This window comes from Terrapene carolina, unplaced genomic scaffold (assembly GCF_002925995.2).
Source record: "Terrapene carolina triunguis isolate 2854851 unplaced genomic scaffold, T_m_triunguis-2.0 Scaffold211, whole genome shotgun sequence".
Taxonomy (NCBI): domain Eukaryota; kingdom Metazoa; phylum Chordata; order Testudines; family Emydidae; genus Terrapene; species Terrapene triunguis.
This window is the reverse complement of record NW_020664562.1, coordinates 3153978-3169444: the sequence shown is the minus strand read 5'-3', so window position 1 is coordinate 3169444 and position 15467 is coordinate 3153978. Positions and strand designations below refer to the sequence as shown.

The window sequence follows — 15467 nt, the reverse complement described above, 5'->3', positions numbered from 1 at the left end:
TGTGTCATGATTTGTGGCTACCCATACTGACATAGCGGACTGTCTCTAAAACACCACCAAAATTCTGCTGCAGCACAAATTCCATGTCCAGTACAAAACATAGCTGAGAAGGCTCCATTGCCTTTGTGGTAAATAAAACATGGGCTGATGCGGAGTGGAATACAAGATAATTATTTGTCACACTGTCTGCGGACCATGAAGCTTGCCACGTATCCTCAACCATAAAGCCCTCACCCGGTAAACTTATCCACAACGGGCGCTGTGAGGGCAGACGATCATGTCGTAGATTAAACAAGTCTTTAATTAACGGTAGATGTGACATATCACACAATTTTGTTATGAGCTTTGCTATACTTTCCACTCTATGAACAGTGAGTGGTAACTATAGTAAAGGAGTAGATTTAAGTGTGCCTGAAATAATATGCTGTACGTAATGTTGATCATCCTTGTGCAAGATGAGTAAGCCCAATAACGTCATATCACAGAATCATAGAATTTAAGGCCAGAAGGGAACACTAGATCATCTAGTCTCACCTGGATATCACAGGCCACTAACACCACCCAGCAACCCAAATTACACTAAAGTATTACAATCCTCAGCAGACCAAGCCCCTGTGTGCCACAAAGGCAAAGAACTGGAGGACCAAGGTACACCAATGCCCAAGGCCCTGTGATGTCAGGGAAATGATTCCAGACAATCCTGGCAAGCAACCTAGACCCCATGCTACAGAAGAAGGCAACCCCCACCCCACGGTCACTGCTAATCTGACCTGGGGGGAAATTCCTTCTCAGCCCCACATATGGTGCACAGTTAGACGGCAAGCATGTGGGCAAGAACCAGCCTGTCAGACTTACTATTATCACCACCATAGTGCCTAGGAGCCCTAGTCATGGACCAGTACCCACTTTTGTGGTAGGCACAAAAACAGAACAAAAGGTGGACCCTGTCCCAAATAGCATACAATCTAAGCAAGAGACAACAGCTTGATATAGACAGACAGATGGGAGAGTACAAGTAAATAATGAGACAATATTGGTCAAGTTTTGCTTGTTTGCGCTTTTTGTAGGCATCACGGCAAAGACGTTTTAAGGAGGGTTTTGAAGGAGCATATGGATGTTTACAGGCAGCTCCTCTCAAGCATGAAGTTCAGCACGGGATAAAGCACAAAGCTGCTTGTTTTAAAAGTGAACAAATGGGCAATGGAGACTGGCCTTAGAAGAAACGCCACCTGGAATGGGTGGGTCAGGTCCGTCAGCACCTGCTAGCCAAGAGCTATTCCGTAGGGTCACTAATCGCTTGTGAGGACAGACAGCGAGTTTACCTAAGCCCCTTTGCACCTCGCAGGTCAGTACCCTTGTTCCTAGTGCACCCACGATCGTGGCGCCCACGCCAAAGAAGGGGAAGCAGAGAGAACTCCAGCCCTAAGAACAGGTCGGTGACTTCCCCCTCCAGCCCCCAGTACCACCCCATCCCCTCCCCTATGTTTACAGCAGCAGCGGGGGCATGATACCTCACAGACCCCGCGGGCAGCCTCCCTGCCACCCCAGGAAATGCCCCATCCAGCCCCAGAGAACCACACGCCCCCTCCCCGAGAAGGGGCAGCCAGCCCCTCGCCCCCCGAGTAAGTGAGCGAACCGCTCTCCCAGCCCCCGGTCCTAGGCCCCAGCCAGCCCAAGGCAGAGACTGGGGAACACAAACACCCCCGCAAACACAGCCCGGAGCTCTACTCACTGTGGCGCCGTCTAGCCAAGGCCCAACGGAGACCTCATCCCACTGGCATTCTGGGTAGTGTAGTTTTCTCATTGCTACTTTTGGCCGCTGGAGACATTTGAACGTCACAGTCCGTGCCAGGGGAGGGCGGTTGGCTGCTGTGATCCCGGTGTATTCTGGGTAGTGTAGTTTTTTGCAGATATGCATCTCGGGAAGCGTAGTTTTATTGGCGGGGCCCGAACGACTGCATCGCGCCCCCTTGCGGCGAGTCGGCGCGGCCGTCTGCCCAGTGAGAGGAAGCGAGCCGCGAACAGCGCCCTCCCCCCCCGTCAGGAGAGGCGTTTGCGGCTTGGACTCCCGCTCCGCTCCCCAGCCCGTGGTTCCGTGCTGTGTGTGGGGAAGATGGCGGCTGAGGAGGCTGTAGTGGCAGCGCTGGCCCGGCTGCCCCCCGAACAGGGGGAGCCGGAGGAGGAGGAGGAGGAGGAGGCCGAGGCCGGAGAGATCAGTAAGGGAGCGGCTGCGGGTGGGTGCGTGGCGGGGGCAGCCTGCCATCTGGGGAAGAAAGACACACCCTCGGGCCATAGGGGCTGAGCTGAGAGGATCGGGTGGGTTCCGGGCCCTGCTCACCCTCTGCGAGGGGCTGGGAGCGGTGTGTGCCGTAGCAGCAGCATCCTAACCAAGCCCGTGGATGGGAGTCAGGACTCCTGGGTCCTGCTGCCTCCCTCGGCTGCCAGGAGGATACTGCCACCTGCTAGCGGGGCCGGCTCGATTGTGAAACGCCTTGAGTGGATGGCGATAGGGAAACGCAACGCCTCACTTGCCCGTGGTAGGTGGATAGGCTGTGTTATTCCTACACCGCCAGTTCTCTCCTGACTCTGGGACAGCAATGGAGGCCATTGATGGAGCTGCCTCCTGCTCACAGTCTCAGGGGTGTGATGTTCCGTCCAGGGGCATCATTTCAGATTGGGCGGGGACTTTAACCACGCTTTCAGGGGTGAGTTAGGCACCTGAAAACTCTAGGTGTTTTGCAGATAATAACTTACAATACTCCTGCCAGCTAATTTCTATCTAATTCCTATGTAAAGAAAGAAAAGTAAATACATATTAGATCCATTCAGCTGTAGTAGTAACATGTTCTGACATCTTGTGTTAAGTCACTTAAGGGACACTGGTTAGGGTTAAAATATTAATGTTCAGTTAATATTCTTACTTTTTTACTAACTCTTGAATACAACAGTTGAAAGAGTTGTAGAAAAATCTCGATTCCTTTCTGTCATTTACACTTCTTACTCTTTGCAGTTCACCAAGCTTGGAATAGGTCATTTAACTTTTGGAAACATCCTACTAGGGCAAGGCTCTGTGAGTTTATACTTCAACTGCCCCGGGGCTCTAGAGGTGTTACCATACTACAAATAATAGACTAGAAACTTACTTTAAACAGGAGTGAAACTGACAGTTTCAGGTCTCTTTCACAGTATTGCCAAACTCCAATGTTCAAAAATCATGAGTCAGGTTCACCAAAAATCATGAGATTGGCTTAAAAATAATGAGATTATGTAAAAAAGAATAGTTTTGGTGTTCTTTTTGTTAGTCTTTGGCTTTTTGACCCTTGAGGGTGCATTGGGTCACATTTTGAAGCTTTCTTCACAGCCATGAGGGCTAGAAACTTACTTTTTCTTTATGAATGAAAGCTGAAATCATCACATATCCACTTGACTCCAGGAGCTGAGGTTTTAAGGAAAACAAGGACAAAATCATGAGAGTTGGCAACACTGCTTTTTTACAAAGCACCTAACCTTCTAAACACTTTTGAAAATATCACAAGGTGCCTAAATACCTTTGAAAATCTGGCCCTTAATCTCTCGGTGCCTCAGTGCCCCATCTGTACAATGGGGATAACAGCACTGTTCTACCTCACAGAGGGTGTGCGAGGAGAAATAGGTTAGACATGGTGAGATGCTCAGATCCTATGGTGATGGGGCCACATAATTACCACAGGTAAGGTGGGAACTTCTCCATATCAGTGCTATCTCTTCCCTTGGTTTTGGCCTCTTCTTTTCACTTATCCCCCTCACATCTCCATCTTTTCTGAATATAACCTTGGCTCAGAGGACTTGGCTGTATTTCTTCTGAGTCTCCTGTGTTCTCTCTTCAACACCCTTCTCCTTCCCCCTCCCCCCCCCCATCCTGTTTTACAGGCTCATCTAATGACTTCCAGATCCTTAATTTAATTACTAGCCCTTTCTTATCTTAATCACCCTGCCTCTGTTTATAAACAAAATACTGACTCCCTGCCCCAGGGGAACAAACTGGGAGCAGCACCTCTCCTGCAGAATTCACATTCCACATTCAGGCTATGCTGCAGTTAAGAGCTCCACCTGGGGCTAGGATGTGCACTGTGAGCAGACCTGTACAAAACTCAGGGGCGGGGCAGGAGACCTCCCTCCTGCCCTCCCTAAATGGTGCCCCTGTGAATACTGTGTCAGAATATTCCCAACAGACAGGGATGCTCTTGCTGTTCTACACAGTATAAAGCTCTGGAGAACAGGTTTGAGTGGACCCTGCCATTCAGAATAGCCCTGTCCTTTGTGGGGAAGTAACATCCATCAGTGTATTTGAGGTCTTTGTCTTTATACACTGGTCAAAAAGGCATTGAAACTAACTGGAACACCTTGAGTTTACAACACCAGTTTACCTTACATCTGTTACATGCAGTAACCTTTCCAGTTGCTGGTGGTAGTTGGTTGGAACGTGTGTGACAAGAAGCCAAACTTTCTATTGCCCTGAATCATTGGTTCCAAGGCCAACAGTGTGATCATCTAGTCTGTCCTCCAGTACAACACAGGCCATTGGACTTCCCCAAAATTCCTAGAGCATATCTCTTAGAAAATCATGCAATCGTCATTTAAAAATCGCCAGTAATGGAAAATCCACCAAGACCTTTGTAAATTGTTCCAATGGTTAATTGCCCTCACTGTTAACATTTTACACCCTATGTCCAATCTGAATTATCTAACTTCAACTTCCAGCCATTGGATCATAGTATACCTTTCTCTGCTAGACTGAAGAGCCCATTATCAAAGGCCCTGTCTACATTGGCAAGTTTCTGCGCAGTAAAGCAGCTTTCTGCGCTGTAACTCCCGAAGTGTACACACTGCCAAGCCACTTAGTGCGCAGTAACTACACAGTTGTAGTGCTTTAAAAAAAATCACCCCAACGAGAGGCGTACAGCTTTCTGCGCCGAGGCTACAGTGCTGTGGTGCCAGTGTAGACACTGTGGCAATAACAGCGCTGCGATTGGCCTCTGGGAGGTGTCCCACAATGCCTGCTCTCACATCTCTGGTCATCGGTTTGAACTCTACTGCCCTGCCCTCAGGTGACCAACCATCATCCCCACCCCATAAATTCCTTTGGAAATTTGAAAGTCCCCTTCCTGTTTGCTCGGTGATGCGTGCAGTGATCTCAGCGCATCTTTTCAGGTGGCCATGCTTGCTCCATGCACCATGCGATCCCCCTCTTGGAGCAATGCCGAGTTGCTGGACCTCATCAGCATTTGGGGAGAGGAGGCTGTCCATTCCCAGCTGCACTCCAGCCATAGGAATTATGATACCTACGGACAGATTTCAAGAGGCATGACAGTGCAGGGTCAAAGTGAAGGAGCTGCGGAACGCCTACCACAAGGCGCAGGAGGCAAACTGCCACTCCGGGGCTGCGCCCACAAGCTGTCGGTTCTACAAAGAGCTGGCCGTGATACTCAGCGGCAACCTCACGTTCACTGCAAAGACCACCGTGGATACTTCATTGTCTCACGTGCCAGTCAAGAGTGGACTGAGCCAGGAGGAGGAAATCTTGGACGAGGATGTGGAGGGGGAGGGAGACCCAGACGCAGAGGATGACTCAAAGGCCAGAGATGCATGCAGCGAGGAGCTCTTTTCTACCCCGGAGGAGCCTAGCCAGTCACAGCTGTCGGAGATTGGCAAAGTGCAAACAGGAGAGGAGGACCCTGGTAAGTGGATCTGATTTGGGGAATCTCTGAAGCGAGTTGTTGGGGGCAGGAGGGTTGCAGAAAGCAGGCTTGTCTCCCACCGCATGCCTAGTCTGAGAGGTGGAACAGGCTATTGATTGACTTCCTCACTTCACAGGACTCTCCCTCAGAGATCTCAAGGAAACTCTCGTGGAGATACTGGGCAATCCCCTGCCGCAGGTTCTTCGGCAGAGCTGCTTTGTTTCTTGCCCCATTAATGGTAACTTTCCTGCCCCACTGTGCCGTCATGGTGGGGGAGGGGGGGGAAACACGACCATTGCTGCACACAGGTGAGCCGCATAGGGGCCAGGGCGGAAGCCACAGGCTTGGAGAAGACCCTTGATTCCTGCTCACCCTCAGCAGCGAGATATCTTCCATAATGATCACATCCTGTGGAAAGTGTGGGGACAGGAATGATTATCAGGCCTCCCCTACAGTGCTGACTATCCCCAAGAGCCATGTGACCAGTGTACAGCAGGGTCCGGGAAGAGTGATTCACCCTCCCCCTGCAGCTACTCACCATTTTGGGGGTCTTGTGGCTCATGTGTGCTTGCCTGGGATCAGCCAGTTAGTGACAGGTGTGTGAGTACTGGCTGTGTTTTAAAGCACTGAATCAGTGTTGTCTGCGTTGCAAACCATACTGCTTCTGTAAAATGTTGCATTTAAACTTCACAGAGATGACCTTGGGAGCCCAGCCTCCCTCTTTGGTATCGACAGCTGCGCAGAATTAGAAAGCTGCCAAGAAGAACTAAGGAGGACTGTCTGTGCGATGTTATGATGCACTCCATCGCTGAGAAACAGGAATTGAAGGAGTGGTGGGACAGCGAGAAGAGGGACCGAAAGGAGAATGCAGCACGCCAGAATGAAGCCACGGAGCGGTTCTTAAAGGTTATGGAGTGCCAAGCAGACACGCTCCAGGCGATATTAGCTCTTCAAACCGAGCAGCTCCGCACCCGCCCTCCCCTGCAGCCGCTGTCACAAAACTTTTTCCCATGTGCCCCCCAGACACTGCCAACACACTCTTATCAACCTCCTGGCTCCAGTCTATACCTGTGGCATTCCACTCCTCCCCCCTCACAGTCCAGCACTGTGGACTCCCACTACCCACAGCACTCAACACCCATCCCTCTGCAGTTTGGCCTTGCTGAAGTACAGTACCCACTGCATTGTACTCCAGAGGAGAAGGTTGGCTATGATCCCTGAACATACACAAATCTTTAGCCGTCCCGGGACCCCTCCTCCTCCTGAGACCTTCCCTTCCCCCATACCCCTAACTGCTGATGGTTTTGTTTTTTTGGTTGGTTTTTTTGACTCTTTCCTCCAGTTGTTGTCTTTTAATAAAAGAATTGTGTTGGTTTGAAAGCAATCTTTATTCTATTAATTGAAAGCAAAAAGAGCACTGCAAAGCAACATACAATTATGTTAAACCCCCTTATTGCATCATGTGCACCAATCACGTCCTAGCATTACAAGCACTGCAATCCCGAGCGTAGCAACAAATATTAGTGGCTTTCAGCTTCAAATTGCTGCCTCAAGGCATCCCTGATCTTTATGGCCCCGCGCTGTGCCCCTCGAATAGCCCTCGTCTCTGGCTGTTCAAACTCAGCTTCCAGGCGCTGTGCCTCTGTGGTCCAGCCCTGAGTGAAGCTTTCATCCTTTTCTTCACAAGTATTATGGAGCGTAGAGGACCCCGCTATAAGCATAGGAATATTGTCATTGGCCGGGTCCAGCTTCCCATAGAGGCAGCGCCAGCAGGCTTTTAAACAGCCAAAAGCACACTCAACAGTCATTCTGCACTTGCTCAGCCTGTTTTTGAACCACTCCTTGCTGCTGTCAAGTTGCCCTATATATGGCTTCATAAGCCATGGCATTAAGGAGTAGATGGGGTCTCCCAGGATCACAATGGGCATTTTGACTTTCCCTATGGTGATCTTCTGGTCCGGGAAGAAAGTCTCTGCTTGCAGCTTCCTGAACAGGCCAGTATTCCGAAAGATGTATGCGTCATGCACCTTTCCAGACCAGTCTGCGTTAATGTCTGTGAAACGCCCACGGTGATCCACAAGCGCCTGGAGAACCATTGAGAAATACCCCTTGCGATTAATGTACTCAGTGGCTAGATCATCTGGTGCCAGAATTGGAATATGCCTGCCATCTATTGCCCCTCCACAGTTAGCGAAGCCCATTTGTGCAAAGCCATCCACAATGTCACGCACGTTGCCCAGAGTCACGGACTTTTGGAGCAGGATGAGATTAATGGCCCTGTACACGTCTGTCAACATGAGTCCAACAGTCGACTTTCCCACTCCAAACTGGTTAGCGACCGATTGGTAGCAGTCTGGAGTAGCCAGCTTCCACAGTGCAATCGCCACACGCTTCTCCAACGACAGGGCAGCTCTCATTCGCATGTCCTTGCGCTGCAGGGCTGGGGCGAGCTCATCACACAATCCCATGAATGTGGCTTTCCTCATCCAAAAGTTCTGCAGCCACTGCTCATCATCCCAGAGATGCATGACGATGTGATCCCACCACTCAGTGCTTGTTTCCTGAGCCCAAAAGTGGCGTTCCACTGTGGTCAGCACTTCCATGAATGCCACAAGCAATCTCATGTTATAGCTACTATGCATGGCGAGATCAATGTCACACTCCTCTTGCCTTTGTAGTTTAAGGAATAACTCCACTTCCACTTGTGACATGTTAGTCAGAGCGAGCAGCATACTGGTCAACGGTTTGGAATCCGTTCCTGCAGCCCAAAGAGGCAGGGCACGCAGTACACAAACTGTTGAAAGGTGGTGCCAAATGTGGACGGAAGCACAGGGATTTCTGGGATGCGAAGCAATGCATCACAGAGCATTGGGACAGGACACAGGATGCCCCGTGACCCCGTCCGCCTTCCCACAAGTCTTAGCGGCAGAAGAGAAAGAGGTGCTCTGTGAGATAGCTGCCCAGAGTGCACCGCTCCAAATACTGCTGCAAGTGCCGCAAGTGTGAACATGCTATTGCGCAGGCAGCTGACTGTGAACACACAACAGCAGTTTCTCTTCAGCACTCTCTGAGCAGCGCTGTAACTGCCGGCCTGTAACTTTGCCAGTGTAGACATGCCCAAATATTTATTCACCATATAGGTACTAATAGACTGTAATCAATTCATCTCTTAACCTTCTCTTTGTTAAGCTAAATAGGTTGAGCTTCTTGAATCTTTCACTAAAAGGCACTTTCTAATCCTTTAATTGTTCTCATTGCTCCTCTCTGAACCCTCTTCAATTTATCAACATCCTTCTTGAGGGCACCAGAACTTGACACAGTATTATGCATCCTTGCATTGCATTGGCCACAGCATCATACTAGGAGCTCATGTTCAGGTGATTATCCACCAGGACCCCAAAATCTTTTTCAGAGTCAGTTCTCCCCAGGATAATCCCCCATCTTGTAAGCATGGCCTACATTCTTTGTTCCTAGATGTATAAATTACATTTAGCCATATTAAAACATATATTGTTTGCTTGTACCCAGTTTCCCAAGTGATCCACTGTGAATCAGTGACTTAGCCTCTCCATTATTTACCACTCCCCCAATTTATGTGTCATCTGCAAACTTTATCAATTATGATTTTATATTTTCTTCCAGGTCACTAATAAAAATGTTATATAGCGTAAGGCCAAGAATTGATACCTGCAGGACCCCACTAAGAAAACCGCCCATTCAATGATGACTTCCTATTAACAGTTACATTTTTAGATCATCAGTGAGCCAGTTTTTAATCCTTTTAATATGTGCCATGTTAATTTTATGTTCTAGTTTTTTAATCAAAATGGCATGTGGTACCTAGTCAAACGCTTTACAGAAGGGTAAGTATATCAACACTACTACCTTTATCGGCCAAACTTGTAATCTCATCAAAAATGATATCAAGTTATTTTGACAGGATCTATTTTCCATAAACCTATGTTGATAGGCATTAATTATATTACCCTCTTTTATTTCTTTAGTAATCATGTCCTCTATCAGCCACTCCATTATTTTGCCTGGGATCAGGTTGACGGGCCCATCATTACCTGGGTCATCCCATTTACCCTTTTAAAATATTGGCACAACATTAGCTTTCTTCCAGTCTTCTGAGACTTCCCCAGTGCTCCAGAACCTATTGAATATCAAATTAATGATCCAGCAAGCTCCTCAGTCAGCTCTTTTAAGACTTTCGGATGCAAGGTATCTGGATTTAATGATTTTAAAATGTCTAACTTTAGTTGCTGCTGTTTAACATCCTCCTGAGATATTAGTGGAAAGGCAAGAGTGTTGTCATGACATTTGATCTGACCAGATCATCTGTTTCCCTTCCCCCTCCCCCACCAATAGAGAACAGAAATATTTATTGAACATTTCTTCCCTTTCTGCATTATTATACTGTGATGGGTTGGATCACAGAAACCCCCTTGGGGCTGCCAACTGATGTGCCAAGGCTACTACTGCCCCTGCTTTCTCTGCCAATTTGGGACTCCAGAACCCTGCCTGGTTGTGCCAGACATGTTTGCCAGCTACAAACACAAACCCAGGTTTGAACCACGTCCCACAAACTGCAGGCTTAACTGAAAGTAGCTTAAGAAGTGTTCTTTTCTCTAACACTCAGATGCCCAGCTCCCAATGGGGTCCAAACCCCAAATAAATCCATTTTACCCTGTATAAAGCTTATGCAGGATAAACTCATAAATTGTTCGCCCTCTGTAACACTGAGAGAGAGAGAGATGCACAGCTGCTTGCCCCCCTGTCTCCCCAGAATTAATACATACTCTGGGTTAATTAATAAGTAAAAAGTGATTTTATTAAATACAAAAAGTAGGATTTAAGTGGTTCCAAGTAATGACAGTCAGAACAAAGTAAATTACCAAACAAAATAAAATAAAACTCACAAGTCTATGCCTAATACAGTAAGAAAGTGATTACAGATGAAACCTCACCCTCAGAGATGTTCCAGTAAGCTTCTTTTACAGACTAGCCTCCTTCTAGTCTGGGTCCAGCAATCACTCACACCCCCGGGGTTACTGTCCTTTGTTCCAGTTTCTTTTAGGTATCCTTTGGGGTGGAGAGGCTATCTCTTGAGCTATCTGAAGACAAAATGGAGGGGTCTCCCAGGGGCTTAAATAGACTTTCTCTTGTGGATGGAGACCCCCTCCTCTCTCCTATCCAGAATTTAGCCCCAAGATGGAGTTTTGGAGTTACATGGGCAAGTCACATGTCCATGCATAAGAACATAAGAATGGCCATACTGGGTCAGACCAAAGGTTCATCCAGCCCAGTATCCTGTCTACCGACAGTGGCCAATGCCAGGTGCCCCAGAGGGAGTGAACCTAACAGGTAATGATCAAGTGATCTCTCTCCTGCCATCCATCTCCACCCTCTGACAAACAGAGGCTAGGGACACCATTCCTTACCCATCCTGGCTAATAGCCATTAATGGACTTAGCCTCCATGAATTTATCTAGTTCTCTTTTAAACCCTGTTATAGTTCTAGCCTTCACGAGCTCCTCGGGCAAGGAGTTCCACAGGTTGACTGTGCACTGTGTGAAGAAGAACTTCCTTTTATTTGTTTTAAATCTGCTGCCCAGGGATAGGCTGGTACAGTGGATAGGGAGCTAGCCCTGAGTTCTACTCCCCCCCATAGACTTCCTGTTTCACCTTAGGGACAGGGTTTCATAGGTTTTTAGGCACCCAAAGATGCAGCTAGGCATCTAGTGGGGAATACAAAGCATCTAACCTTCTAGGTGCTTTGAAAATCCCTCTAGGTGCCTAAATACCTTTGAAAATCTGGCCTTTAGTCTCTCTGTGCCTCAGTGTCCCATCTGTACAATGGGGATAAAAGCACTGCTCTACCTCACCAAGGGGCTGTGATGTGGCCACATAAGTACCACAGGTAGAGTGGGAACTTCTGTATACCACAGCTATCCCATCCCTGGGTTTGGGCCCCTTCTTTTCACCTACGTCCCTCACATCTCCCTCTTTAAAGAATGTAAACTTGTCTTAGAGGACTTGGCTGTATTTCTTCTGAGTCCCCAACAGACTCAGGGGTGGGGATTTCTTCAACACCCCCACCCCCACCCCCTGCAGTGGGATTCCTGTTTTACAGGTTTATCTAATGACTTCCAGATCTTTAATTTAATTACCAGCCCTTTCTTATATTAATCACCCTGTCTCTGTTTGCAAACAAAATACCGACTCCCTGCCCCAGGGGCACAAGCTGGGAGAAGCACCTCTCTGCAGAACTCACATTCCACACTCAGGCTGTGCAGTTAAGAGCAGCCCACCTGGGAGCTCACTTCCAGTATGAAATTTAGGATTCTTTTTGTTCCTAATATACTCAAAAACTCATCTTATTGTCCTGAACTCTGCGGGCCACAGATTTCTCCATGTGTCCCTTTGCTTTTCTTTTTAATTTTCTACAGTTCCTAGCTTCTGATTTATATTCACTACTATCAATTTCCCGTTTCTTCTATTTGCTTTATATATTTATATCTGTCTTCACTTCCTCTCTAAATCAGTTTACATATGCACAAAGTTAGTGTGAAATCCTATTTTTCAGAGTTAGTGCTTTATGCTAGAGCCATGCAACTTGACCCGAACTGGATGGGACCCAACTGCAAGTGTCGGATCAGGTGGAAAAACAATTGGACTCTGATGGGTTTCGTTGACTCTCTTCATGCTCGTGGGGTCAGCACAGTGGCAGCTGCGTGCCCTGCTCCAGCCTGCTACCACCACTTTGCTGCACTGTGAGTGTGCCTACTGAGGAGCTGCAGCACCTCTCACAGTGCAGCAACGGGCAGCAGATGGCAGGAGCAGAGCATGCAGCCACTGGCAGTGGCACAACCAGCTGCTACCATGCTGAGCCCATGGGCTGGCGGCAGCAGCAGTGACTCAGGTTCAGGGGGAACAAACAGGTCAGAAAAACTCCGTGACCCTCTTGAGGTCACGCCTGAAAATTAGTCTGAACAGACCTCTACTTTATATTTGCTTTGCGTTGTTGTAAATGACTACTGACGGTGCAAAGTGTTGGAAAACCTGACCCAGGGTATTCTGCTCAACTCTGGCAGATCCAGTGCAGTCTGAACCAGTTTGTCCCCACTCTGGATAGGAAGTTGCACCAGTTCAGACAGTTGTCTTAACTCTGTCTGAGAATGCAGTTCCTAACAGTTTACAACAAATTAAATGCTCCACTTCTAAGCTAATTAAGCCTTTCTTAATCATTTATTTTGGTGTATCATATTGTATAGTTTTTTGAGTGCAGTAATCTGTGCTTTTAACCTGAAAGCTCAAACAATTCATCCTCTCAGTTTTGCAGTTCAGTTCCAGCATTCAAATACAGCTTCTACTGCTGCACAAATTGACTACACAATTGTACCAGTTCCTAATTATTTTGGTTTTTAGCAATTTAGACATGAAGACTAAATCAGTTTTAGCACACGTAACACATTTAGTCACATCTCATTTGAATTTGATGGAATTTCTCTTCCATTCCTCCTCTGTTTATTTAATTGATAAACAATATAAGAATTTATCCCCAAATAGCTAGAATCTTTCCCTTTGCCTGTGTACTCTTCACTTATAAAAGCTGGCTGCTAAGTAATAGGACTTTGAGAGAGATTCCAATTCTTCATGAATAACTGGCTCCTACCACTTGCAAACAGTTATCATTTACATGGGTGGCAGGTGAACCCTCACTTTGGGGAGTCTAGCCTGTTGGCTGTGCCCCTTCCGCTTGAGGCCCTGCCCCCCGGCACACACCGGAGCCCCAACCCCACCCCCATAACAGGAGGAGCCCTGAGGGCCTCCCCTGTGACTGCAGGAGCCCCACAGTCTGCCCACCCCAGCCACGCCGGGCCAAGCCGCTGGGCCAGCCCCGGCCACACATGGTCGAACTGCCCCCCAGCCCCACCGAGCCCTGGGCTGAGCCGCCGGCCATCCCGAGCCGCCACGCCAGGCCAGGGTGCCAAGGAGGAGGGATGCGGCAAGCAATGGCAGACAGGCAGCAGCAGACAGTGGGGGCTCGGAGAAGGGCCAGGGCCATGTCTAGACTGCAAGTGAAGATGTGATCATAGCCTTCTCTGGCCTATTATATCCACCACTCATGATCATTTATCATTATTAAGGTAGCCCGGAGAGTTTGGACTCTGAACCTCTCCCATCAAACTCTCTAAATGCATTTCTTAGCCTCCATCTCCAGTCTCCCCCCCACCTCAGTATTCCTCTACATGTGTTATTTTAAAGTATAAGTACTAATATTAAATTGTGATTTACTTTTTTTGCTGATCAATTGTCCAAACATCCAGTGTTCTAAACTTTTATTAGCTATATTTTAAAATAGATTCCTGTAGTTTGAATACCTTATTTTTGTCTGCTTTATGTGTTTCTGGTCTTATGGGGGTTTTCTGTCTTTGTTTTCATTCCGTGTGCTCTCATCTAAGGGTATGTCTACACTACAGGATTAATCCGAATTTAGATAATTCGAATTTGGGAAACAGGTTGTATAAATTCGATTGTGCGCGGCCACACTAAGCACCTTAATTCGGTTTTAAACCACATTAATTCGGTGGTGTGCGGCCACACTACCCCATTAACTTAAACACAGTAATTCGGTGGTGTGCGTCCACACTAACCCTAATTCGAATTAACAAAATCGATTTAGGCTCTACTCCGTTCGTCGAGGTGGAGTACAGAAATCGATTTAAAGGGCCCTTTAATTCGAATTAACTGGCTCTGTAGTGTGGACGGGTGAAGGGTTAATTCGGATTAAGGCAGCTAAATCCGAATTAAAGTCCTAGTGTAGACCAGGCCTTAGGCTCTGCCATCTGCCAGAAAGTAAAATTTACTTCATCATCTGTATTTTCTCCAAATGCTTCACTGTATTCTTTTGACCACAGATCCTAAATTCCAAAGGAATGTTTTCTTCTCTGGGATCCTAGAAACTATAAAAATGGTTTTGAAAAATAAACAGCAGTTTAAAAGGGAATTCTCATTTATAGCAGATGTCTCTCCTATCTCTGTAATATCTTGTAGCTCCTATCTTAAAGAAAATGCAAAGGAGGAGAGAGAAATTATGTCACCACGTTACAACATTTTTGCCTAGATTAGAACCATCTAGTTTGAGGGTATGTCTGCACTGCAGATAAAGGTGTGACTGTAGCACAGGTAGGCACACCTATGCTTATTTGATTCTAGCTAATGTGAGTAACAATAGTAGTGTAGACATAGCAGCACAGCTTATCAACCAGAGTACAGACACAAGTCCCCAGTGTGCTTGTACTCTGGTTGCTAGACCATGCTGAAGCCCGTCCTGCTATATCATTGCTGCTGCTATTACCCATACTATTTAGACCAGGCCTGCACAACATGCGGCCCGCGTGGGCTCACTGTGCGGCCCGCGGGGGGTGAGTAGGTGGGCTCACTGTGCAGCCCGCGGGGGGTGAGTAAGCAAGCAGCGGGTGAGGGAGGGGGGCTGAGGAGGCGAGCGGGCAGTGGCAGGGGGTGAGTAGGCGGGTGGCAGTGGCGGCGGGGCAGGTGAGCCAGTGGCGTGGGGGGAGGGGCTGAGGAGGCAAGCAGGCGGGCAGTGGCGGCGGGGCAGGTGAGCCGGTGGCGGGAAAGGTGGCGGCTGAGGAGGGGAGCAGGCGGGCAGTGGCAGGGGGTGAGTAGGCAAGCCAGGAGGGTGGGGGGGCTGAGGAGGCCAGCGGATGGGCAGTGGCAGGGGGG

General features: G+C 48.1%; 2 protein-coding genes across 3 annotated transcripts in view; one reads left to right on the top strand and one right to left on the bottom strand.

Moving 5' to 3' along the window:
* LOC112103411 (transcriptional protein SWT1) overlaps nt 1-1814 on the bottom strand; it is an 82808-nt gene extending 80994 nt beyond the window's left edge. Inside the window, exon 1 of one of the 2 annotated variants that reach the window (XM_024195141.3) lies at nt 1733-1814. In XM_024195141.3, coding sequence (XP_024050909.2) covers nt 1733-1804 — 72 coding nt within the window. In that variant the 5' untranslated portion in view covers nt 1805-1814. The remainder of the gene's footprint in view (nt 1-1732) is intronic. The other variant, XM_024195142.3, reaches the window with a different exon arrangement.
* A 248-nt stretch (nt 1815-2062) lies between these two features.
* Nucleotides 2063-15467, top strand: part of LOC113405058 (TRMT1-like protein) — a 54954-nt gene continuing 41549 nt past the window's right edge. Inside the window, exon 1 of the mRNA XM_026656032.2 lies at nt 2063-2216. Coding sequence (XP_026511817.1) covers nt 2114-2216 — 103 coding nt within the window. The 5' untranslated portion in view covers nt 2063-2113. The remainder of the gene's footprint in view (nt 2217-15467) is intronic.